The sequence below is a fragment of the Geotrypetes seraphini genome, chromosome 3, assembly GCF_902459505.1.
Source record: "Geotrypetes seraphini chromosome 3, aGeoSer1.1, whole genome shotgun sequence".
NCBI classification, from domain to species: Eukaryota; Metazoa; Chordata; class Amphibia; order Gymnophiona; family Dermophiidae; genus Geotrypetes; species Geotrypetes seraphini.
Genome location: NC_047086.1, coordinates 173392965 through 173420295, shown reverse-complemented (window position 1 = coordinate 173420295; position 27331 = coordinate 173392965). Strand labels below are relative to the sequence as shown.

Genomic DNA, 27331 nt, shown 5'->3' with positions numbered 1-27331 from the left:
GACAGCTTTGCTTGGGGGGGGAAGAAAGAAGGGGGGCCACGGAGACACAATCAGGGATGAACTGGAGAGGGAGAGGGGGCTGCTTTGGAGGATGGGTGTGCTGGGAGGCAGACAGCTTTGCTTGGGGGGGGGGAAGACAGAAGGGGGGCCGAGGAGATACAGTCAGGGACGAACTGGAGAGGAAAAGGGGGCTGCTTTGGGGGAGGGGTGTGCTGGGAGGCAGACAGCTTTGCTTGGGGGGAAGACAGAAGGGGGGCCACGGAGAGAAAGTCAGGGAGGAACTGGAGAGGGAGAGGGGGCTGCTTTGGGGGAGTGGTGTGCTGGGAGACAGACAGCTTTGCTTGGGGGAGGGAAGACAGAAGGGGGGACACAGAAAGACAGTCAGGGAGGAATTGGAGGGGGAGAGGGAATGGGGGCTGCTTTGGGGGAGGGGTGTACTGGGAGGAAGACAGCTTTGCTTGGTGGGGGAAGACAGAAGGGGGGCCATGGAGAGACAGTCAGGGAGGAACTGGAGGGGGTGAGGGAAAGGGGGCTGCTTTGGAGGGAGGGGTGTGTTGGGAGGCAGACAGCTTTGCTTGGGGGAGGGGAGACAGAAGGAGGCCACAGAGAGACAGTCAGGGAGGAACTGGAGGGGGAGAGAGAAAGGGGGCTGCTTTCTAGCACCCGTTAATGTAACGGGCTTTAACACTAGTTTATAAATAATTTATCAAAGGTAAAGTGGGAGGATTGAGCATAAGTTATTACGAAAAAAAAAGTACAGGATGTGGACTTGAAATGGCACCTCCAGACCTGTCAAGATTTTGGAGTGTTTAAAACTGGCGCTTCATTTTGTGCATCATCTGGGCACTGATTAGCGTGCTCATTTTAATATTGATGAGTTCGATGTAATCCATTTACATACGATTATCGAAGACTGCTACAAACCATGAAAAAGACTGTGATTAGCCATTTGATAGCTGAAATACTTTGATGCTAAACAGGTTAAAAGGGATTTAGCATCAATTGTTAAAGGCATGGTGAGTTCTGAGCATATGTAGGGTTACTGGGAAAACCTGGACAGGTTATCTTTTTAGAGGACTGTCCGGGTACCCGGAGAGATTTCCAAAACCTGGTAATTTGGCTGGGTTTTGGAAGTCACTGAGCTCGGGGCTGTGTCTGGAGGTCCTCTGCGTATACATGGACTTCGATACGATGATGTCATATGAGCATGCACATGCGCATGGCATCATCGCATCAACATCCGCGTATAGGCAGAGGCCCTCCAGAACTCAGGAAAGGAGACAGGAGGTGTGCCTGGGGGTGTGCCTGGGGACTGAATGGGGTCAGGTGTCCTCCTCTTTTAAAGAAGAAATCTGGCAACCCTAAGCATTTGGGCCCTGGTGCTTTCCACCGGTTTGCTGGAGCTCTGTGCATCTGACCAAGAATGGATTGCGTTGCATTTGACTCTCAGAAATTGCTACTGTGGCTTTGTAAAAGGGGCCCTTAATTTCATGCTCTGCCTATAAATGTATGCTAGTCCCCAGTCTGCCCTTAACTGTGCCTCTAAGTCTACGCATAGGTTTTTATGCATAAAGTTATTTGTACAACCAGCATGAATTAATAAAAGGTCTATAAAATAATGAGTGGAGTGAAAAGGGTAGATGTGAATTGCTTGTTCACTCATTCCAAAAACAATAGGACTAGGGGGCATGCAATTAGTGACATAGTAAGAGGGCGGGGGGAAGGGGGTTGGACCGCCCCAGGCACCGTCTTGGTGGGGGTGCCCGTATTTCCCTTCTCCATCCCCCCTTTTTACTTCTTTAAATCTTCACCAGTGCAAACAACAACTCTGGCCTGCTGCTTGTGCTGACCTGGCTTCCTCTAAAATCACTTCTGGGTTGTGGGGCAAGGAAGTGATGTCAGAGGGAAAGCCAACGCTAGCGCGAGCAGCAGGCTGAAGTTGCTTGTGCTGGCTAAAATGTAATGAGGCGTGGGAAGGGAGGGTGCGAGTATGCCATGGGGAGTGGGGCACCACTATCCCGAGTGCCTCCTACCCTCGCTACTCCACTGCATGCAATGAAGCTACTAAGAAGTAGATTTAAAACAAATTGTAGAAAATATTTCTTCATATATGTAATTAAATTCTGGAAGTCGTTGTCGGAGAATGTGGTGAAATCAGTTAGCTTAGCAGGGTTTAAAAAAAATGTTTAGATAATTTCATAAACAAGAGGTCCATAGGCCATTATTGAGATGGCTTGGAGAAATCCACAGCCTATTCCTAGGATAAGCAGCATAAAATGTTTACTATTTGGGATCTAGCTAGGTACTTGGGACCTGGGTTGGCCACTGTTGGGTATGATGGACCTTCGGTCTGTCCCAGTCTGGCAATTCTTATGCATTATTTAACACTTACCGCTTTAGTGGCAAACATAACACTGTACAACAAATCCTAGGAGTCCTTACTTCAGTAATACAGCGTAGCCGTACTTGCGTTCTGCCCGGGCTGATGCAGCGACACTGACACACGCACATGAGGGGGGGGGGGGGGCAAGCAAAGTCAGAAGTGCATCACCTGATCTACTAGAGCGCGTGAATGTGAACACCTCCACGTGGCAGTGTCGACCGGCATATGGAAGTTGCCTCACGCATGCGCCAGTAAACCAGGTGACCTATGATGATCCTGGTCCGCGTATGTATCGGCGTGAGCCTGGCAACGTCCAACCCAGGCAGAGAGCAAGTGCGGCTGCGCCAAATTATTTAACGGGAGGAGGAAGCGGTGCTGGAACGGCTTGGAGAACCCTGAGTAGGTAGCTCACGTGCGAGTTTACGAGCCTCTGGACGACCATCTGCTTCCATTGCCGTGCAGCTCTCTTACTTCCAAATTGTCTGAGATTGCCCGTCCACAATCCCCACAGCTTTCCCTCTCCGGTGTCCCGCCCTCCTGAGAGAAGTTGTGTCATAGGGGGGGGGGATTGGGCACCGGAGAGGGAAAGCTGCAGGATTGTTGCTGGGCAACCTTTGGCATACGTCTGATTGTAGGGGGGTGGGGGCGGTCTTTGTGGGAAAGGTGCCGGATCGTGGACAGGGAGGGGATAGGGGAGACATGCTAGACCGAGGAGGGTGGAAGAGAGAGAGAGGAGAGGTGACAGACCACGGTGAAGGAAGACCGGTCTCGGAATGCGTGTGAGAGTGTGATGATATTGTTTATTGTTTATTTAATTATTTGATTAAACGCTTTATCGATTCTACAAAGCGTTGTACAGAGTAAAAAATTTTTCCTTTAAGACAAACAATATTACAGTTAATACATACTTTCTAAAAACTACAAAGCGAACAATAATACATGTAAAGTTATTATGGACGAACGAACAAAGGACACACAAGGTAAAGAGGGAGGAAATACAATAGCTATAGTAAATGGAAGAAACATTAATGGCAAGTACAAAAGGGCAGGGAGTTAAAAAAAAAATATTAAAATAAGACATAGTTAAAATCAACTTAAAAAAAAAATAAAACATCAGTTAAAAGCATCTTTAAAAAGGAAGCATTTTAAGTTGCTTTTGAATGTTTTTAAATTATTTTCCATTTTTAAATAAAGCGGAAGAGAGTTCCAAATCGTTGGGGCAGTTACGTAAAAAATGGTAGTACGGCGTGTGCCAATTATTTTTAATGAAGGAATATTAAGATTAAATTGGGATATGGATCTCAAAGATCTTGGTGGGTCGTAAGGGATCAATAATCTGTCGATAAAAGCTGGAGAATTAGTTTGCATGGTTTTGAATGTCAAAAGGGCTATTTTATAAGTTATCCTATGTGAAATTGGCAACCAGTGGGCATCTTTTAGCAAAGGGGTAACATGATCGTACTTTGATGCTCTTGAAATTAACTTAATGGCCGTATTTTGAATTAACTGCAAACGTTTCAAGTCCTTATGATATATTCCTTTTAAAAGTGAATTACAATAGTCTATTTTTGAGATTACAAGTGAATGAATCAGAATGTTAAGGGAATTGGTGTCAAGAAGAGGGGCCAGTGATCGAATCATTCTTAGTTTGTAAAAGCAGTTTTTAACCAAGGCGCTTATCTGTGGACGGAAAGTAAGCCTACTGTCTATAAGGACCCCTAAGATTTTTATAATTGTAGTTGGTGTAAGTGGGGTGTTATTGATAATAACTGGGGTGATTAGTTGTGCCCCCTCTTTTCCAGGGAATAGGAGAGAATTAGATTTTGAAATGCTTAATGAGAGCTTATTAGAATTTAACCAGTCATGAACTATGCTGAGTTTATGGTTGATTGACTGAATCTCAGATTGATCAGTTGATTCGATGGGGTGCAATAGTTGGAGATCGTCAGCGTAAGCATATACTGTGAACCCTATCGATTGGCAGAGAGTCAGGAGAGGGGACAGGTAGATATTAAATAATAAAGGCGATAAAATAGAACCTTGAGGAATACCAAAGTTTGAATGAAAATTGAAGGTTGATTAAAATTCCCTCCAGTAATTATGTAATAATAATCGTGCACAACATTTCTTCATAGAAAAATAGATCACCAGTGCATAGATGCTGGCAATCTCTACCACTTCATTCATGTCTGATGCATTCTTCTCCCATTTTTGTAAATTCCACATTTGTTAATAACAAAGTAATCAGAACTGACGTTTGTAGCATATCAATTTCAGATCAGGTTGCCATGAGTAGAATACTTCAGTGGGATATTAATATATATCACTTTAGTTCATTTTTTATTAGATGATAAAGATTTTAAAATTGTAATAAGACAAAGCCACTGAATATTATGAACTTGGTGGTGTATATAGAACTTCAACTACCATTAAACATGCTGCTCTAAAAATGTTAACAGGAATAATTAGTGTGGGGAGAAACTAAAACAGTTACAAAACAAAGTTAAGCAGAATATTTAAAATTCCAAATGAAATAGGAGTGCTGTTCAAAAAGTATCAGACCTTTATTCATAAAAAATGCTCGTATTCAGAAGATACAACAATCTTATACTAATCTCCTTCAAAGTAGTCCCCCTTGGGCTGCCACACACTTCTTCCAATGGTTCTGCCACTGTTGGAAGCAGCGCTGGAACGCCTGCTTCTTTTGAGATTCCTTGCAACTGGTACGTCACATTCTGCATGATGTCTTCTTTTGTCTGAAATCTGATGCCTTTCAGGGGCATTTTCATCTTGGGGAAAAGCCAGAAGTCACACAGAGCCATGTCGGGAGAGTAGGGAGCCTGAGGAATCACAGGTGTGTTTTGTTTGGCCAGGAAACTCAGTATCAAATGTGAAGAGCTGCCAATTGCCCGCTGCCCACAGTATCAAATGTGAAGAGCTGCCAATTGTCCGCTGCCCACAGGTCCAGCTGTTTGCATCTCACAGCGTTACGAAGGTGACGCAGAGCCTCTTGGTAGTACCCCTTGGTGATGGTTGTGCCATATGGTGCATACTCGTGATGAACTTCGCCACTAGAGTCAAAGAAGACGATCAGCTTGACTTTTTGCTACAGACCTGACTTGCTTTTTTTGGCCTCGGGGATGTTGAATGCTTCCATTGTTATGACATCAACTTGGTTTCTGGGTCGTAGCCAATGATCACTGTGCTGAGGAAGTTGCGATCACTGTTCACAGTCTCTTGCATGTCCTGTGTGATCTTCAAATGGAGTTGCTTCTGCTTGATCGTTAGCAGCTTTGGCACGAACTTCGCTGAAATTATCCTGAAGCCCAAATCCTCAGTCAAAATGGAATGAATGGATCCAACTCTGATGCTCGCCTTGTCTGCAAGTTCTCTGATCTTGATTCGATGATCCTACATCACCAGGGTCCTCAATTGGTCATTTTTGGATGTTGAGGGCCTACCAGAACGTGCTTCACTCTCCCCTGATGTGCGGCTATCTCTGAAGTGGTTGTACCACTCCTTTATCTGTGTGGTGCCCATTGCTTCGTCCCCGAATGCCTGTTGAATCTTGCGGATCGTTTCAACTTGGGAATTGCCAAGCTTTACACAAAATTTAATGCAGTAGCATTCAAATTTTTCCGTCATTTTGTCAAAAACGAAAATTGTACGGCGCTCACTTACACTTCTTCACTCATCGGCGGTCTGCTGGCGATTGACAGCTTCTGTAGGCGAGAAAAATATTCAAGCATGCACATTAGGGTTGCCTACATACGTACACCAGTCCACGCCTCCCTAGCTTTATTTGTTTATGCAAGAAAAATTAAGGTCTGATACTTTTTGAACAGCCCTCGTATTATATGTTCCCTTGGAAGTAACTGTATTCAAAATATTAAACACAGTTACATTTAGGGAGAAGAAATGGTTTTAAGAAAGGTTTGGACAATTTCCTGGAGGAAAACTCCATAGTCTGTTATTGATAAAGACATTGTGGAAGCCACTGCTTGCCCTGGATCAGTAGCATGGAATGTTGCTACTTCTTGGGTTTTGGCCAGGTACTAGGGACCTGGATTGGCTTGATGGAGTGGACCACTGGTCTGACCCAATAAGGCTATTCTTATGTTCTTAAGAGTATTGTGCAGAGAATAAGGAAATCCAGTGTTTGAATCTTACTTTTGCCACTTGCATTTCTGCTGACCTCAGGCAGGTTACTTTCTTTCATTGCCTTGGGTATTCACTTAGGGCCCCTTTTACAAGACTGTGGTAGCGTTTGCTGCAGTAGAAGTTTCTATCATAGGCTGGCGAGGTATATGTTCCGATGCTCATAGAATTCCTATGAGCATTAGAACATTTACCTTACTGGCCTGCAGTAGAAACCTCTGCTGTAGCTTTGTAAAATAAGCCCTCAATTCCTATGGGCTGTGTTGGCATTTGTCATGCCAGAACTCAATTCTGTTTGTAAAAGGGGTCCTTAGACTGTAAACTGTTTGGGCAGAAACATATTGATTGTACTTGAAACTTTTCATCACTATAAATTCAGTAGCCCTATTAAAGTAAATAGTAGTAACCTTTCTTCAAAAAGCACCCTATAATTCAGGAAGTAATAAATGTCATCTGAAAGCTCAGAACAGGGAATCAGAAGATTACAAGTAGCAGTTTTTTAGGGAAATATTTGATGGAGAATATGGTAAGGAATTGAATGCTGAAGTCACTGAACATGAATTTTCTTCTGCTATTAAAATCATTTTGATAAGCTGTGGTAAAAATAGGCTTTAGTGTGCTCCCTTACACAAGTCTTTTTTGCACACTATTTTTACCACGCAAAAATGACTTTTTTGTGTGTGTTTTGCTTTAATTGCCATGCACTAATGCTACCATGTGAGCACATACCGCCACCAGTTTTGTAAGTAGTAAAGGCTCCTGTGGTATCTGTTCTAACGAGCTGGTGTTCAGAAATGTAGAGGCATTAACAGGAATGCCCATTTACTGCCCTCTCAAAATTTAGGGGGTCTTTTACTAAGGCGCGCTAGCCGATTTAGTGTGTGCTAAACGCTAACGTGTCCATAGAATACCAAGGGCATTTTAGCATTTAGTGCTAAATCGGCTAGTGCGCCTTAGTAAAAGACCCCCTTAGTGCGTGGTTAGCATGCACGGATTTCCAGGTTGCTGCAGGACCCCTGAGTACATCCCGTTACTCCATTTTTTTGTTGTGTTTGATGCACATTACTGCCTAATGCAGCTTAGTAAAAGGACCTCTTAAATTTATGTAAATCTCCTGGAACGGACAGATTTAGTTAGGTTTACTGACAATTTAAAATAAACTAGTATCTAAACTTAAACATTCTTTTTTTGAATGAGGTAAAACTGCCCCAAATTGTCCACTGATCTCATTACTAAATTTTGATTGATTGTGAAATATATTGAAAGATAGGACAAGGAATAGCTAAGAGCATGATTAAATTGTGTGATCACACTGGTTTTTATGAAAGGGAGGTGCTGTACAGATAATTTAAGATTGTTATGCCATATTTTATGTTTTGTTAAAATGTGTGTGCTCTGATGGGTCTGTCACTTGATGGGGAATAAAGCATTAGATATTTTGAAATGGTTTGGCTTTGGTTAAACCAGTGTCTCGCAAAGGCACAAAGAGATTCCGGGTGTGCTGTGAGAGATTCCAGAATTTATTTTTAAAATTCCCTTCATAAGTAATAATTCATAAAACGAATATACACTAGAATAGATGACTTATATGTTGTGTATGCAAGAGTCTGTCGCTGCCAACAACTCTCTCTCCTCCCCCCTTGCCGCGTACTTCTGTAAATGTTTGCCAGCATAAGCAGCATCTTCCACCTGCTGCTCATGCCAGCCTTGGCTCCAGGACATGACATCAGAAGGGAGTTAAGGGTAGCGCAAGCAGCAGGTGGAAGAGCTACTTGTGCCGGTGAACATTTACAGAGGTATAATTTCGATGATAATGTGCCACAAAAAACACTTGCTCCGTTTAATGTTCCGGAGCTAAAAATGTTTGCAAGCCACTGGATTAACCAGTTTGAAAGTGTGATTTTAGCTCTTAAACCAACATATAGAATATGAAAGTAGTTAAATAATGCGTTATCAGAATCCTTTTTGCTTAAGAAGTGTCTATATTGTGTGTCTTACCATTCTTTTTTCTCAGAATTAGATACTGCATTAAGCACATGCAGTTTTCAGTGTGGTAGATGGCATGGCCCTGTACTACTGTCTACTGCGCTAAAAAGGGAGTTTCCTTGTCATCAGCAGGAGACGAATCCAGACTTGTGGGTTACGACTGCTGACAGCAGGTGGAGATAGTACTGAACTGAACTCTGATATAGGTTGGAATGCTCTGGCCAAATGGTGTTTACTATCTCTAGCACTTGGATAGACGGTCTCTCTCACAAGCTCTGGTTTAGTCTCCTACTTAGCTCTTAATTCAGTCGAAATTGGTTGGGAGTATAGGCTGAGTTGGTGCCTATTTCTGGATTACACCTGAAGGAGGCCTCTCTGCTCTGGTCATAGCCCAGTCCCTGCAAGGAAACGGCAGGCTTCATTCCTCCCTTAGTGGTGGTGAGGAGTACTACTTTAAATTAGAGAATGTCATGGGGACAAATTTTTCCCCGTCCCCGCAAAAACTCAATTTCCCCTCCCTGTCCCCACAAGTTTGGTCACTGTGCTTGTCCTTGCCCCATCCCTGTAAGTTCTGCCTTAACCGCATAAGCCTTGAATTCTTATGATTTTAAAGTGTTTGAGGCTTGTGCAGGTGAGGATGGAGCTTGCAGGAATGGGGCAGGGACATCTCTGGGATGAGATGAGAAAATGAGTTGCTGTGGGGATGGGGAAAATTTTGTCCCCATGTCATTCTCTACTTTCAGTTTCAGTAAAAAAAATATATATATATCAGGGCTGCATTTATAGTTTGCTGATTTAACGGAAGCAGAGTTAGTAAAGTACTGCTCCCACTGTGGGAAGTGGCGAACATTGGTGGGCTCCAAAACGTCTTCTAGTGAGGCCTATTTCCTGTGCAGAGGAAATACTGCTGCATTCTTCCCCTCAGGTGTGTTGATTCCAGTGGCCGTCTTGGACAACTGGTCATCATAGGGAGGTGAATCTGCTATCTCCATGTCTTTACCTGTCTTGGACCCGCTGGAGGAAGGAGCGATTGTGGGAGATGAGGCAGATGACTCTACAGCAGTCCAACTGTGACTAATCCTAAGATAGCTAGCACTAATTAACCACCTTGGTCCTTTCTGGATCATGAGACCATTCAGGAATTAATTGCAGTTCAATGGTTCACTCCAGATTCCAGCTTGAAAGTGGCAGGGGTTATATCCCCTCTTTATCCAATTTCTGCTGATGAGTTGGAGAAGTTAAAGTTGCCCAAAGTAGACTCGCTGGTAGTGGCTGTGACTAATAAGACTTCTGGTGGAGGGTGTCGTTGGCCTTAAGGATGTGCAGGATTGCAAGCTGGAATCATCTTTGAAGCTCTCCTTTGAGGTAGCTGCCCTGACTCTGCAGGCTTTAGGCTGCACTTTGTAGTTCATATGCTGACTGAGCTTGTCTCAGCTGGGTTTAGCAGGCGACAGATAGCTTTTTGGATTCTGAGTCCTATGGGACTTTGGAATTTCTGGGTATGGAAACCAGATTGGCATATTTGACAGATTATTTGTACAATCTTGTCAAGGCTTTAGCTAGTAAATGGCCTTGGCGGTCATGGCACGCTGTTTTTTGTGGTTGTGCCACTGGGTGGCAGATGCAGCCTCCAAACAGTTTCTGATGAAGCTGCCTTTTCTCTTTGGTGAGGATCCTAATGTCGGTTAAGGTCTTAGGGGACTCCAAGACCCAGTGCTTGCCCAAGCACAAACTTCTAAGAGTCTCTCTAGATGAGATCGAACCTGAGCTGCCCTAAAGGACTCCAAGGGGTACAGTCTGGGTCGATCTCAGGCTTTTTGGAGGCCTAGATATCAACAGAGGTAGTCTTTTCGCTCTAATAAGCTCTCCTCTGGTGAGCCTTTCCAAGCTTCCCTGGCCTCCTATCCTTCAAAATGATGGGCTTCTGGTCCACTCTCCATGCCACATAGGCAGACGGCTTTTCCTGTTTTTCATGGAGTGGACCAGTTACTACAGACCAGTGGGTCTTGGACATTATTCAGAACAGCTACAAATTAGAGTTTGCCTCCTCAATCCTAGATTCTTTCTTGGAGTCCCTTTCTATTCCCCCATAAACGGGAGGATGTGCCAACCATTCGTTGCTCCCTGCAGGAACTGGGAGCAGTAGTTCATGTGCCAGGGTGTGAGCGTGGCCTAGGTAGATATTCTGTCTACTTTGTGGTTCCAAAAAAGGGGGGGCTTCTTCCCTCCAGTTCTTGACCTCAAGCAGGTCAACAGATTTTTGAAGGTCAGACATTTTCAGATGGAGACCTTGTGCTCTGGATCTAAGGAGGCCTATCTGTGTATTCCCATTTGGCCTTCTCAGCAGCAGTTCCTCCGCTTTGTGCTTCTCGGACAACACTTTCAATTCCAGGCTACCATAAAGGGCACAATAGTTTCACAAGCCAGGGCATATTTCCAAAATCTTTACCTCACCCCATCTCTAACATGAAATTTTGATATATAAGTTTCTTGCAAAGGTAATACTTTTGCATATCTAGATTTTACTCTGGTTTTATATTGTATATCAAATAAACTGAATTAAAGTAAACAAGAAGTAAATAACTCGGCACATCTTAACGTCCATTTTGGGGGATCATTTATAAAAGTACATGGCAAAGCAAGATGTGTCATAAGGTAAAAGCACGGTAAGCACAACAAGCTTACCTATATTGTACAATACTTTATCCCAGGACAAGCAGGCAGCATAGTCTCACATGTGGGTGATGTAATTCGCGGAGTCTGGTATGGACAGTGTTAAAGTGTACTGCCACTTTAAAAATTTTGAAAGTCTCAAGATCCCCTAATACCGCACATATGCTGATGCCTTCCTGCCCAAGGGAACATCAGTTCTTAGTTTTCTGCAGGGCTAAGAGATTGTTTTTCTTGAAGTTTCTCCAAGTGCGCCAAAAGTTTTCTCTTTTTTTCCTTCCCATATGTATTCATTATTTTAACTTTTCTTTTGTTATTCGGTTAACATTTTTTAAATTTTTAACTACATTTTAATTTGGGGCCTTTGGACTCCTTCCAGCCTGTCTTCAGGCTAGGAGTATTGAAACTTTTTCAAAGTAACTTGTACTGGACCATTTAGGCCGTCGATCTAGTGTTGGTAATGTTCCCCTCAATGTTAATAGTTCCAGGCAGCTTTAAACGGTGCAATTGGACTGTCTCAGCCACTGATCCGCATAATTGGTGTGTTTAGTACTTGGGTCTCAAGCACCGTGATATTTCTTGCTTCAAATTGCAAAAAAGATCACTCAAATCCAGACAAGCTCAATACAAGAAGCTTTTCGGGATAATGGGAACATCGACCATATCTGCTGACTCTGCTGCCAATGCTCGCTGATACCGTCAACATCGACTTTGACACCAAAGACACTGGTGTCTCCACCCACTACTTCATCTTCATTTCCTCCATTTGGGAGAAGTTCAAAAGAAAGCTAAGAAGCGTAGACATACTTTTCCCTCCAGGCATGCATTGAAATCCTCCCAAGTGTCTCTAAGTACATCATTCAAAACAGAGGTGCACTGAAGCTAGATCACCTTCTCAGAGGTGTTTCTCGACATAGAGGTAACAAAAGCCTTAACACCTGGTGCAGCCTGTGCCATCGGTACCAGCACCATTATTACAGGATCAGATTAAAGTCTTGATTCAACAGGAATTTTCAGAATTACTGAAGTCGCATCCAATGCAGGTACCAGCTACTGCGACTCCCAGTTCAGCCCAATCCGAGCAGCATCAGCCTTCAGGGACTCTTGGACTCTTCAGGGATTCTTGGACTCCTCTTCATAGCTCTTTCTTTCATTCAAGGCATTCATCGAGCCAGTGTTGAGATGTACCTCATCAATCATCCAAACCATGTACTCATCAATACAGTTGATCAGCTCCTAGATTGGGGAGAATTTCTTGATGATCTCTTTGACGCCTATTACTTTGCTCTCCATCACCGAGACAGATTATCGAGGAATATGACTCTGATCTTTCATAGCATTCTTCCTCTGAGTATTCAGACAAGGTTTATTAAATATTTGATGAATCGCTATATCTTTATACAAAGCGATGTACATAAAAATACAATTAGTTAAGATAAAAACATACAATAAATATATAAACACTAGATAATAGACAAGACCAACAACAATTGGAAGGGAAGGAAGGTTAAAGTTACATATCTTATAATAAGAAACACATTTAAGGGTAAAACATTAAGGAGGTAGTAAAATTCTTGAAACGAAAAATTTTTATTTAAAAGAGAAGAAAAAAAAAAAATTTTTATGTATTAAAAATCTTTTTAAAGAGAAATGTTTTCAGAGATTTCTTAAAAGAGGGAATGTCTTTTTCAATTTTTATGTATTGGGGCAATGAATTCCACCATTGGGGGCCCACGACCGAAAACATATCTAATCTACGAGTGCCTATAATTTTTAAAGATGGAACAACTAATAAGTTTTGGGAAGATGATCTGAGTGCACGTGCGGAACTATAGGGAATTAGCATTTTAGAAATGCACTGAGGTTCTTTGAAAATCAAGTTTTTAAAGATAAGTAGTAGAACTTTAAACTGTATACGCTGGCAAATAGGAAGCCAATGTGCATCTTTGAAGAGTGGAGTAACATGATCAAATTTCCTGGCATCATAGATTAGTTTTATAGCCGTGTTTTGAACAATTTGCAGTTGTCGTTTTTATTTTTGAGTAGTATTAAGCAACAAAGAGTTGCAATAATCCAGTTTTGATATAACCAAGGAATGAATTAAAATATTGCGAGATTTGGATTCAAGAAATTTAGAAATAGATCGAATTAGACGTAATTTGTAGAAGCAGACTTTAACTATATTGTTAATATGATCTTTAAATTCTAATTTTTCATCAATTATTACACCTAAGATTTTCATTTTAGGAACGATTTCGATTGGTTTGTTATTAAAGAGGAAAGGAGAATTAAGTCTGATATCTCTTTTCCAGTTAAAGACCTTTTTCTGTTGAGGAATCCTATAGTATACTATAGCTATCAAACTTGTAATCTCCCTAAGAATGCCCAGGCTAATTTCTTGTTGTAAACTGCCTAGAACTGAAAGGTATTGGCGGGAAAGAAGTCATCAATGTAATGTAAGTATACCATATCTCCATTACCTCCACACAGAAGGTCACTGCTGGAGTCCAAATCTTTTACAAGATTTATCTGGTAGATGGGCCTTGCTCTTCTTATTAAAATGGAATCTGAATCAGAGCCCAGAGCTGAGTTGATGGATGCTCTTGATTATAAGCACTGGCCATGAGAGTGTTTAGCATGAACTGCCTTTTCATAATTTGTTCAAGGAGGCAATGTTTAGAAATTGTGAAACATCACTTAATTCCAGCAGCAGCAAGGAAGCTGGATACTCTGTATAGAGTATAAAATCTGCCTAGGTTTCAATAAACCTAAGCTCCAGCATCAGTCTCTTATGGTGGAATTTGCATTGAAAAAGTCTAATAGTTCAGAACTGATGCCAGTAACCCATGTGGCTGAGAGGGCAGAACACTGGACACATTTGGTTGTAGAATTTTTCAAAGTTCCATTCTCTGCAGTAGAATACTCGGTTATAATTTTTATATGACTTCTTACTTCAAATCTCTGGTACAATAGCTTTCCCAGTTTGAAAAGTACATTCCTACAGATCAGTTGGACTCAACATTACCAACAATCTGCTTGAGACGAGGAAGTCCTGTTGTCCATTGAGATCGAAAGTGGATGTTCCCAGCATTTCACCATGTAGTTGAATGTTCTCTGGATCCAGGGTCTGCCGGCTGAAATAGCCGACTTGGGCATTTGTCCACTCCTGCTACATGAGCCACATTTGAAGGCCTGTAACTGGGCTTCCATCCACCAATTCAAAATGCTTTTCACATATTTCAAGATCGCCTCCTACATCAAGTAGTACTATGTGAACTAACAAGGAGGCACAAGCTCTCGCCCTCTCCGCCAGGAAGTGGTCCAGATTTGGTTTTGGGCAATATCTCACAACATATTCCTCAAGGTGGTTTATCTAGCAGGAACACAGAATACCTTAGCAGACAGGTTGAGCATACTCCTACAAACTCACGAGTGGTCACTCAGTTCAACAGTTTTACATCAAATATTCAAGGACTGGGGAACTCCACACAAATATCTGTTTGTGCCACTTATCCCACCACCAAAATCATAAGCTTCCAGTTTTCTATTCCAGAATCTACACTTCCAATTGTCTGGAGTCCGATGCCTTTCTATTTGACTGGCATTGCAGTCTTTTTGCTTTCCCTCCAGTTCCTCTACTTGGGTAAACTCTATTCAAACTTCGCCAAGAACTTGCCACTATGATACTCATAGCACCTCAGTGGCCATGTCAACAATGGTTCCTTCTCCTTCTGCAATTCAGTGTCCAGAAACCCGTGACACTGCAAATCGTTCCAACCTTACTGACAATCTGTGTTTGCTAGTACTCACAGCATGGTACCTATCTCCCAGCATGTAGATTCTTTTGCACTTTCTGCACCAGTGTCAGCCATCATTGAAGCTTTTAGGAAACCTTCCATTCACCACTTCTTATCGTTTCAAGTGAACTTGTTTCACAGCCTGGTGTAGCCTCTATTTACTAGACCCGATCACTCTTCTATTGGTTCTAGACTATCTTCTACACTTTTCTACACTAATTCAGTAAGAGCTCATCTCAGTGTTATTACAGCTTTTCATACACTTCTGGATAAAAAGTCAGTTATCAGTTCTTCTTTTAGTAACCAGATTCATAAAAGGCCTTTTGCATACCAAGCCACCAATTGGGCCTCCTCCAGTTGCTTGGAATCTTAATGTTGTGCTTTCCACTTTGATGAATCCTCTATTTGAACCACTTTCATCTACATCTCTCAAGCTTCTGACTTAGAAAGTAGTTTTTCTAGTCTGCAGCACATCTGCATGTCGAGTCAGTGAGCTTCAAGTACTTGTCTTAGATCCATCTTATACAACATTTTATCACAACAGAGTGGTTCTTCAAACTCATCCAAGGTTCCTCCCAAAAGTCGTCTCAGAATTTCATTGGAATCAATCCATAGTCCTTGTCTTCTTTCTAAGACCACATTCTCATCCTAGTGATGCTGCACTCCACACATTGGACTATAAACGTGCTCTCGATTACTATTTGGACTGCACTAAACCTCACAGAACTTCCACGCATGTTCCTATCCTTAGATCCAAACAGACTTAGAACTCTTGTCACTAATAGAACCATCTCGGCATGGCTCGCAGACTGTATCTTTCTTTGCTGTGCTTGGGCTGTGCTGACAATGGATGGCTATGTCACCACACATAAGGTTAGAGCAATGGCGACTTCAGTAGCTCACCTGTGTTCACTCCCATTGAGGACTTCTGTAAAGCAGCCACTTGGTCCTCAATTCATATATTTGTATCCCACTATTGTTTGGAGAATCATTCCAGACGGGATAGTCGGTTCAGCTAAGCAGTTCTAAAAAAATTTGTTCTTCATTTAGATTCCAACTTCCCACCATCCCTTTTTTTTTTTCTAACTTACACCAGGCTCCAAAGCATGACCTTGGCAGCTAGGGAGTCCCACATGTGAGAATATGCTGCCTGCTTGTTCTGGGATAATCCATAGTTACTTACCTGTAACGGGTGTTATCCAAAGACAGCAGGCAGATATTCTCTCAACTCTCCCACCTCCCCTAGTTGACTTCTTAGCTTTCTTACTGAACTGATGGTCCTGTGAGCTGACATCAGGTGGGAAGGTACCAGCGAATGCATGATACAGACAGTCTTAAAAATTTTAATGTGACAGTACACTTTAACACTGTCCATATCAGGCTCCATGGATGACATCATCCACATGTGAGCATATCCAAGGACAGCAGGCTGATAACACCTGTTACAGGTAAATAACTGTTCTACATCTCTAGCTCATTTGCATGTTACACTATAGGACACCAAATATGTCTCTGTAATAGCTTGTATATCCACATAGGCAAATGATGTGTATATTTGGGATCTTAATTCTGACCAAAGCAAGAATTGGTCCAAGGTGAAACAGGGTGACTTTTGTAGAGTGTGGCGCACTGGTTAGAGCTACAGCCTCAGACCCTGATAATATGGGTTCAAACCCTGGGCTGCTCCTTGTTACCCTGGGCACTCTGAAGGTTACCTGCATTCAGTTACTTGTAAGTCTCTAAATATAGTAACATAATAAATGGCAGATAGACCTGTGTGGTGCATCCAGTCTGCCCAACAGTCACATTCATTTTCAAGGCAATATTGAAGGAACAAACCAGCAATTATTCATTTTACTTGTTATGTTCCAGGATAAGATGTGTTCCCCTCTCTCTCCCCCTTCCCCTCCCCCCCCCGGATAGATATGACTTTACTCAAATGATTTGAATGTGGAATAAAATACGCATAATTGCTCCTGATCCTTCTTGCTGCATATGGGACGGAGACCATAGAAGTCTATCTGGCTTTGGCACTACCCCACTGCTGGAGTTACCATCAAAGCGTACTCCAGCCCCTCCTGATCTGTCTTGCCATATACTGGACACATAGAAGTCTGTCCAGCATTATCTTCACTTCCCCACTTCTGGAGCTTCCATTTACGTACCACTCCTGCTCATCATAAATGAAGTTATAGTTTTTGATCTGTTGAGTTTTGTGTCGATACTATCCTCTTTCTATTTAATAATAATAATAATAATAATAACTTTATTCTTATATACCGCCAACAATCTTGCGACTTCTAGGCGGTTTACAATGAAGAGAAACTGTGCAGACATCGAATTACAGAGTGTAGCAGTGAATATCTGATAGTAGCAACAATGAAAATAATAACAACAGTTTATATACTGCAGGACCGTGAAGTTCCATGCGGTTTACAATGAATTAGAAAAATTCCATAAATTGAAAGGAACATTCATAGTTAGAGATTAGAGGTTAACAGTTTACAAGATCTAATTTAGGGATCCCCTGTGTCTATCCCAGGGGTGGGCAAACTTTTTGACTCATGGGTCACAATGGTTTTTTTAATTTGACAGAGGGGCCGAACCAAGAGAATCTTTCTATCCCTCCATCCCTCCCATCCCCATTGTGCAGCAGAACCCTTGCCCAGCTTCCATCCTTCTTTTCCTCCCTCCCATCCCTTATGCAGCACTCACCCCGCCGCACAGCCAAACCCCTGCTGACCCTCCATCCTTCCCTCCCATCCAAACCCCGCTGACTGCGAGCCCTACATATCTCCCTCCAGAGCAGCGTCGAGCCAGCAGCACTCTAAACAGGCTGCTTCGCGGCCTTCTCTTGTCGGAGCCTTCTGAGTGCCGCATTACTGATGACATCATCAGTGATATGGCCACGAAGCAGCCTGTTTAGAGTGCTGCCAGCCTGACGCTGCTTTGGAGGGAGGTATGTAGGGCTTGCGGTAGGCGGGGTTCGGATGGTTGGCGGACCGGATCAGGCCGGATATGGTCCACAGGCCTTAGTTTGCCCATGTCTGATCTATCCCATGCATTTTTGAACTTTGTCACTGCCAAAAATTTTGCATGGTTTTGTTTGAGACCCTAGGGAACATCATAAAATTTTTGTTCAATTTGGAGAAGGTTGATCGTTGATCCCTGGTCCATTTGATATGGAATGACCCTGTAGGGAAAAGGGTAAAGTTGAATAAAGTGACATTTTCTCTATTTCTTAGTGCTAAACTATACATTAAGCGATGCATTAGCATTTATCAAGCGTGTTGGGAACATTAACACATGACCTGTTTAAAAAAAATTGGGAAAGCCCCCCCAAAAATGGCATGTAAAAATTTGCATTAATTGCATGATAAAATCTCTTATTAACTGTAAACTTTAGAGCAGTAAAAGAGCCCCTTAAATAGGTAGCCCTGATTAACAGTACTTTCAGTGATTTGCACTAAAAAGAAGAAAGGGATAATTATTCAGCCTGTGGCTGTTGGTGTTTTTCTAAACACTGAATATAGTCCCAGCACTAAATATCCAGAGCACAGTGGTGCATGTCCTGGCTGATATATTCTCGCTTGCAAAAGACAGCTTTGCATTAGACAAGTTATGTGGATCCCGGATGAATATCAGCTGGGACCTGAAAAACTTAATTTCTCCCCCTTTCCCTTTATGCGCTCCAAAACAGCCTGCCTCCTTCCTTCATCCCAGCCTGCTGCCATTCTTAACAACCCCCCAGCCGCCTTTCAGTCTTGGTAGTCTCCCATGGTGGTTGGAGGGGGGGGGGGGTAGAAGCAAAACCCTTTCATTTCTGCCCCTTGTGGCTGCCTTCTGCAAATGGCTGCTATGATCGCTCACAGCAGCTTGGGGTACTTGTGTAGTACAAGTAATACAGGTAAGCCTGGGAGGGCCCACCTAAACCACAGGGGGTTCAGGGATTAAGAATGATGGTAGGGAGGTGGGCTGCTTTGAGTGTGGAGCAAATAAAGTTTTATCTAGGTCCCAGACAGTATTCTGTTCAGCTATCCTAGCTTTGCTAGGTTTGGTATATAAATCTTGACACTGAATATTGCCAATGCGCTCATAACCCCTGGCTCCTCTCCAACTGCTCCCCTTGCACCGCCCATGACCTGCAAAGTAGAGAATTACACTAGGACAAATTTGTCCCCGTCCCCACTGGAATTCGGTTTCCTTGTCCCCGCAAGTTTTGTCGCTGTCCCTTTCCTGTAAGCTCAACCTTAACTGCACTAACCTCAAACACTTATGATTTTAAAGTGGATGAGGACAGAGCTTGCAGGAAAAGAACTCGACTGGACGGGAAAATGAGTTCCTGCGGGGACGGGGAAAAATTTGTCCCTGTGTCATTCTCTACTGCACAGTTTTAACATGAGCATGATATTCAGCGGCACTACCTCTCTTGCCCTCTTAAATTGCTCTAAATATCAGCTGGAAAGTGTTCTTCCGTTCAAAACAATAAGGGCCAGATTGACTAAACATTTCTATCTGGGGAAGTACCTTTAGTAGATTTTTAAGCTGTCTTTTCCTTACTATGACTACTAATCATTTCTATAGTACTACTAGAAGTGCGCAGCATTGTACATGTTATATGCAGGTACTTTCTCTGTCTCTAGTGTACCATGGGCAATGGAGGGTTAAATATGACTTGCCCTGGGTCATGAGGAGCTGTAGTGGGAATTGAACTCAGATCCTCAGGATCACAATTAAGCTACTCCTTCCCAACATGCCAAAATTTAGTTCTGTTCTATTTGATTTTTTTTTTTTTAAATATTATTTTTATTGAAAATGGCACGATGGCCCAGACAGGCAAATCCAATCAGTAAAATAACAGTAACAGGACAAGAAAAACCAAGATGGTAAGCACAGCACTATTAGTCCAGTAAAAGCAGGTCAATGTCAAGAGTACCAAACTATAGGCCATCTTAATCCCACAAAAACACAAAGGCAGGCTAAGCCATCAGTTCATTTGTCTTTTTCAAACCCTAATTTCTTAACAACATGTGTTAATGAAGTATAGAAATACTGCTCTTCTGCTTCTCATTGTTTTGTGTTTTTTTTTGTTCACTTGATTAAGGTAACCTGGCAGGGAGTTCTGTATCATTAAGACAGGCTAAAGTTCTTTACCTCCCTGCCTTTACAAGGTGATATGAACTGAAAGGTAGAAGTCTTGAGTTGTACAGGTGATGTAGAAATCTCACTTTCAGCCCTGCACACAAAGATATGCTAATGCAGATAATGCACATAGGGTGCAGCCCTCTGTGAATAAGTCTGTTCATGCACTATCCTTTTAACTACTCCTGTTGTAAGTTGCCTACTATGTTTATAAAAGTGGCAAAAAAGAACCAAGATTTGCATTTATAAATAAATATTTTGAGTTGATATTCATCATGATTTAAGTGGGCAGGAGAGGCTACAGCTCAAGTAAACTATGCTGAGTAGATTAGCTGACGATATTCATAGTAATATAGTAAATGACGGCAGATAAAGACCCAAATGGTCCATCCAGTCTGCCCAAACATAGACTCTATAATTTAGTGGCACTCAACTTGCCAGAACTGCTGAATATTGGCACTAACTGGCCATGTCCAATCTGGGCAGAAGGGTAGCCCATCAGCGGAGTTGGGGAGGAGCTGAGAGTTATGCAGGCCCTGGCAATATTCATTGCCAGTGCCCACATAACCAAATTCCCTGATAGGACCACACAAAAGGCTGTCCTAGCTGACTGCTTAGCTTATGCAAGTGCTGGCATTGAATATCGATCAGGACCCACATATATGCCTGCAGCCAACATATGCTCTGTCAGACCCAGATATTCAATGCTAGTGCCCAAAATGGTCTGGCATTGAATACCAGGTCTACTGCCCCAGGTACATTAGATAGATTACGAGCCTGCTGGGACAGATAGGGAAAATGCTTGAAATACCTGTAAGTTAAAGACTTCGAGTATGGTTGTAAAACTACAAAAAGGTGGTATACAAATCCTGTCAATGGTGGTATGACAAAACCTGTCAATGTTGGAAGTCTTTTACTTTTTGGAAAAATCTGCAAAGTTTCCCAGTTCTAGAAGGAAAATTTTAGGGTAGTCATTTGATTTGATAACCCTATTGTGATGCCTTCTAGGATCTGCAGTGCTGATTGCAATGCATAGAATACAGAATTAAAAGTACCATCCCATGTTTGGATGTAAATTCAAAACTAAAACAGGACAACAATCTCCCTCCCGAAGCCATGTAACTTGGCATCCTTGCTACTATTTATACTGAGCATGCTTTTCCTATTTTTTCTTTTCTTTGCAGCTGGGCTGAGCTTTTATAATGATGTGGTGCTGAAAATACCTCTTCATTTAAGACTGAAAATGCTAGCAGGTAAAGTATTTCACATTTTTGCAGTAGTTCACCTAAAGGAAAGACTCTCTCAGACCATTTTCTGTAGTCGATGTCACTATGTCATAAATTTCACTGACTTTGATAGAAGCAATGACATTTGAACCTAAACTTCAGTATCTTGTCTTTATTTTCTCTATTTTCATGCAATTTAGTGTAGTGCAGGGTTGATCAGCTTTCACCGACCTGAGAGCCAACTGGTGTTCTCTAGAGCAGGGTTTCTCAACCTGCGGTACACGTACTCTAGGGTAATACACGCCCGCTCTATTTAATTACCCACCCCAGCCCCACTGCTGCCGAAACTCCAAAAGGGCCAGGTGCGTGCAGCAATTGCATGTCGACGGCTCATAAGCCTTCCCACCGACATAAATTCTGACATCGGAGAGAAGGTCCGGGTCAGCCATTGTATGGGACTGATCCTGGGCAAGTCACAAATTTAAGAAAACAATCCCCTGCTTGTGAGCTCTGGCAATCGGGAGCTGAGCTATGCCTACTTATTTGCTCTTCTGCTCAGGTGCCGGACACAGTTACTCTCCCTTTTAACTGGCTACTCAGGACAAATAGTGTGCATATAATTTGTATGCTATTTATGCTGAACATAGCTTGGCAACACAAAATCGCTCCCAACCTGGTATTTTTTACTGGGTTGCCTAAGCTTTGTGCATCGGGCCCTTGGAGAGGTCAGATCAATGTCTAGGCTGTAGGCTTCCCAGCATCACAAGCCCTTGTATCAAGGGTTTTGTGAGTGGGAGGAGCAAACATACTACTACCATGTTTCTCCCAAAATAAAACAGTGTCTTATATTAATTTTGGGCCCCAGAAATGCCCTAGGTCTTATTTTCGGGGTAAGTCTTATTTTTTTCATGTACATGATCATCTCTCCCTTCCTCTCCTCTACCCCAATTCTTCCTCTTTGCTTTCTCTCCCCCACATGTGCAGCATCTTTCCTCCCCTCTCACCCATCCCCTTGTGCCTTCCCTGTGCAGCATCTTTCTATCCCTCCCCTCCCTTGTGCAACAGAACCCTTGCCCAGCTTATCCCAGGACAAGCAGGCATGATATTCTCACATGTGGGTGACGTCATCTACGGAGCCCCAGCGCGGACAGCTTTTCAAGCAAACTTGATTGAAGTTTCAAGTTTGCTACACTGCACCACACATGTGCATGCCTTCTTGCCCACTAGAGGGCGCATCCTCACCTCGTGGTCCTCAGTTCAGTTTTTTCCGCGGAGCCAGAAGCCCTGTGGAAATTGAGCTCTGTTAGCTTGCCTTCTGTCACCGCGTCTGGGTGTTCTCGCTCGGTCGCTGTGCTTTATGTACTTTTCTTCTCTTTATTTGCTTCGTTTTTGTTTAAAAAAAAAAAACAACTTTTATTTTTCGGTTCGGCTCCGGGGGCCCCGGAAGCCGCGGCCGTGGACCGTTGTTGATCCGGCCTTTTTGGCTTTCATGTCCCATCCCTTGACGGGTTTTAAAAAGTGCACCCGGTGTGATCGGTTGCTCTCTATAACCGATCCTCACCGGTGGTGCTTGCTCTGTTTAGGGCCCGAGCATCCGACAGACTCTTGCCACAGGTGCTCGACTTTCCAGGCCAGAGCGCTCCGTCGACGCCGTGCCAGGATGGCGGAGCTTTTCGCGGTCGACTCCGCGGCGGGGAAGGCCTCGATGTCGGCTTCGGCCCCGGCCTTGACCTCGGCCTCGGGATCCTCGATCTTGCCGCGTCCATCGACTTCATCGAAGCCTGCTGCCTCGACCAAGCCTGCCTCGGGTAAGTCCCCGCTTCCGTCCTCAGCCCCAGGATCTATGAAGAAGCCATCCTCGGGCTCCTCGACAGCGGGTGGGTCGTCCGCGGCCCAGGCCAAAGTCGCCAAAGCTAGTGCCCCGAGGGAATACTCGAGACCGAGGTCGCCCTCCAGGGAGCACCCCCCGGCCTCGGATCTACCGGCCATGATGGGGATCCCGGCTTTCCAGGACTTGCTCCGTGCTTTGATTACCTCGGAGCTGTCCGGAGCCATCGAGCAGTTGCAGCAAGCTTCGGCCTCGACTGCACCGGCCTCGACGGCCTCGGTCTCGGTGCCCTCGATTTCGGGTGCTGGGATGGCCCCGACCTCGACTCCGACCTTGCCCTCGGCTTCGACCTCGGAGACCCAGCCTGAGCGGAGCGTTAGACCTCGAGACAAGGTGCGCCGGGTGAGAAGAATATCGTCGTCCTCTTCCTCGAGGTCCTCACGGGGCTCTTCGCCCTCGGGCCGCCCTCGGGCGAGGCGTCGTCCGAGGAAGCCCAAACGTGCTCGGGGTTCTCCTCGACGACGTGGGCGCTCTTCGCCGCTCGGGGGCGAGACATTGCGGGTCTCGGAGCTCCGCCTCAATAACCCTCAACTGTTTCGATCCCCCGTGAGAGGGGGTTCGAGAGACTCCTCGCCGAGGCGGATGGGGCGCGCCTCGGTGCCTCGGACCCCGGGGACTTCCCCCAAGGGCTCTTCGGGGCGTAGGCGCTCCCCGACCCCTTCGAGGTCACTAGATGTTGCCTCTTGGGGATCGGGGTCTGGCAGGGAACCGAGGTATTCCCACGAGGCTTCCCCCTTCTGTTCGGCGGGGAGGTCACGAACTCCCTCACCCCCCGCCAGGACATCCTCCTTCTCCAGGTTCGTGCACGATATGGCACGTGCTTTGGGTCTCGACTTAATGGCGGGGTCCCAGTATACTAAGGAGTTCCTCGAGGAACAGGATCTTCCCACTCCCCCGAGGGAAACTCCTCGCCTTCCTTTGAATAAGGTGTTACAACAAACCTTCCTCAGAAACTTGGAATCCCCTCTTACAGTCACTGCGATGCCGTCTAAGATGGAGTCCAAGTATCGGACCATTTCATCTAAGGGGTTCGATAAACCGCAACTCTCACACCAGTCGTTGCTCGTGGAGTCGGCGCTTAAGAAAACGCAGCCCTCCAGAGTCTCGGCGGCGGTCCCGCCGGGTAGGGAAGGTCGCACTCTAGACAAGTTTGGTCGTCGCCTCTATTCTAATTCCCTCATGGCGACCAGGGTACTCAATTACGCTTTTACGTTTTCATCCTATCTGCGTAATATGGTGAAGGACTTGCCTCAGTATCGGGAGGTCATGCCTGATTCCCATAGAGAGGGGTTTACCACCTTCATGTCCAACTTGTCTCAATTGCGGCTCTACCTATTCCACGCGGTGTATGACGCGTTTGAGCTCGCTTCAAGGGTGTCGGCCTTTGCGGTGGCTATGCGCCGCTTGGCGTGGCTCCGTACCCTCGATATGGATCCGAACCTACAGGAACGCTTGGCCAATTTACCCTGCGTGGGTTCAGAATTATTTGATGAATAACTGGAGGCGGCGACCAAACGTTTGTCGGAGCAGGAGCGCTCCTTGGCCTCTTTGGTCCGGACGAAACCTCAGCCCCCGCCGCAAAAATCATTCCGGCCGCCCCCGAGAAGATACCCGCAGAAATCTACGCCGGCTTTTTCTAGACCTCCGGCTCGGCGACCGCCCCAACAGGGTAGAGGGGGACAACCGAAACCTCCAGCGCAGGGAACGTCCAAGCCGGCCCCATCCTTTTGACGTACTGGGTGGATGGGGGCGGGCCCCCTCCGCAATACCGCCCGACCCACTTCCAATCGGGGGTCGACTCAGGTCCTTTTATGTGGCTTGGACCGAGATTACATCCGACGCATACATGGGTGCTCCGGATCGTCTCCGAGGGCTATTCGCTCAATTTCTCAGCCACGCCACCGGACCGGCCACCCGGAGCTTGTCCGGGCAACCGGAAACAACTTCCCCTTCTCATTTTGGAGGCCAGGGCCTTGTTGAGCCTACGGGCGGTGGAACCGGTACCCCCCGACCAACGGGGGCGGGGGTTTTACTCCCATTACTTTTTGGTCCCAAAGAAGACAGGGGACTTACGCCCCATTTTGGACCTCCGGAAGCTCAACAAGTTCCTAGTCCGGGAGAAGTTCCGTATGTTGTCGCTTCCGGTGTTGTATCCTTTTTTGGAGGAAGGAGATTGGATGTGCTCCCTAGACTTAAAGGAAGCATATACTCATGTTCCGGTGCACCCCGCCTTCCGCAAATTCTTACGGTTTCAAGTGGGGGAGTTGCACCTTCAATACCGGGTCCTCCCCTTCGGACTGGCCTCGTCCCCTCGAGTCTTTACAAAGTGTATGGTGGTGGTCGCTGCAGCCCTGAGATCTCGGGGGCTACAGGTTTTTCCCTACCTGGACGATTGGCTGATCAAAGCGTCGACCAGGGAGGGGGTTATCTCAGCGACCCAACAGACTATCATCTTCCTTCAGCGTTTGGGGTTCGAAGTGAACTTTCCCAAATCTCAATTGGACCCGACTCAATCCCTTCAGTTTATTGGAGCCGTGCTGGACACGGTTCGCCTTCGTTCGTTCCTCCCCCCCTCCTCGGTTGGAGGCCCTGCTTCGATTGAGTCGGCAGGTCTCGCTGATGCCTGTAGTATCGGCTCAGCGCATGATGGTTCTTCTGGGCCACATGGCATCGACGGTCCACGTTACTCCATTCGCCCGCTTGCATCTGAGGCTTCCTCAGTGGACCTTGGCCTCGCAGTGGCGTTAGGACCGCGACCCAGTATCTCGTCCAATAACGGTGACTCCTTCTTTGAGACGCACGCTCCGTTGGTGGACCGACTCTTCCAATCTTTCCGGGGGTTTGCTCTTTCTCGTTCCTCCTCATCGCAAAGTCCTGACCACGGACTCCTTGGAGTACGCGTGGGGGGCTCACCTCGACGGTCTGCGGACTCAGGGTCTATGGTCGGCAGAGGACCGTCTTTGTCACATCAATGTGTTGGAGCTTCGGGCCATTTTTCTGGTGGCCCGAGCGTTCTGCCACTTGCTACACGATCAGGTAGTCCTCGTGCGGACGGACAACCAGGTGGCAATGTATTATGTAAACAAACAGGGCGGAATGGGCTCTTGGTCTCTGTGCCGGGAAGCCCTGCGCCTCTGGGAATGGGCGGTCTCCCAGAACATTTTCCTGCGTGCGGTTTACATTCAGGGAGAAAGGAACTGCCTGGCAGACAAACTCAGTCGTCTTCTCCAGCCGCACGAGTGATCGCTGAACTCCCGGGTTCTACGCGAGGTCTTCGACCGCTGGGGGACTCCTCAGGTGGATCTGTTTGCCTCCCCGGAGACTCACAAAACTGCCACTCTATTGTTCTCGGATGTACTCCCGGGACCGTCTCGAGGCCGATGCTTTCCTTCTCGACTGGGGGGGGAGGTTCCTTTATGCGTTCCCTCCTTTTCCTCTGATCTTGAGAATGTTGGTACATCTCAAATTGACCAGAGCCACCATGATTCTCATTGCGCCTCGTTGGCCCAGACAGCACTGGTTCTCCCTGCTCCTTCAACTCAGTGTCAGGGAGCCTCTGCTTCTGCCTGTTTTTCCCTCTCTGCTGTCTCAGAGTCGGGGATCGCTGTTACATCACAATCTTCAGTCTTTACATCTGACCGCTTGGTTCCTTTCCCCTTGACTTCGGTTCCTGTTTCTCAGTCGGTGAGGGAGATTTTGGAAGCCTCGCGCAAGGTCTCGACTAGGCTTTGTTATTCCCAGAAGTGGACCAGATTGTCATCCTGGTGCTCCTCGAACCATCTGGACCCGAGTTCGGTTCCAGTGTCTTCGGTACTGGAATATTTGTTGCATCTGTCTAAGTCTGGGCTGAAGACGACTTCCATTCGGGTGCATCTCAGTGCCATTGCGGCGTTCCATCGGCATATAGAGGGTCGGTCGCTCTCTCTTCATCCTCTGGTGACTCGTTTCATGAGGGGTCTCGTGAATGTTCATCCTCCTCTGAAACCTCCTCCTGTAGTTTGGGATCTTAATGTGGTATTAGCTCAACTGATGAAGCCTCCTTTTGAGCCTATCGACAAATCTCTTCTTAAGTTTCTTACTT

At 45.2% G+C, this 27331-nt stretch overlaps 1 protein-coding gene across 3 annotated transcripts in view; it reads left to right on the top strand.

Annotated features, from left to right (window-relative positions):
* The first annotated feature begins 2655 nt into the window (after window positions 1–2655).
* Window positions 2656–27331, top strand: part of AHI1 (Abelson helper integration site 1) — a 468789-nt gene continuing 444113 nt past the window's right edge. For 2 of the 3 annotated variants that reach the window (XM_033938898.1, XM_033938901.1), the window contains exons 1-2: window positions 2656–2782; window positions 21321–21389. In XM_033938898.1, coding sequence (XP_033794789.1) covers window positions 2671–2782; window positions 21321–21389 — 181 coding nt within the window. In that variant the 5' untranslated portion in view covers window positions 2656–2670. Of the gene's footprint in view, window positions 2783–3150; window positions 3161–21320; window positions 21390–27331 lie in introns of those variants that run through there. The other variant, XM_033938899.1, reaches the window with a different exon arrangement.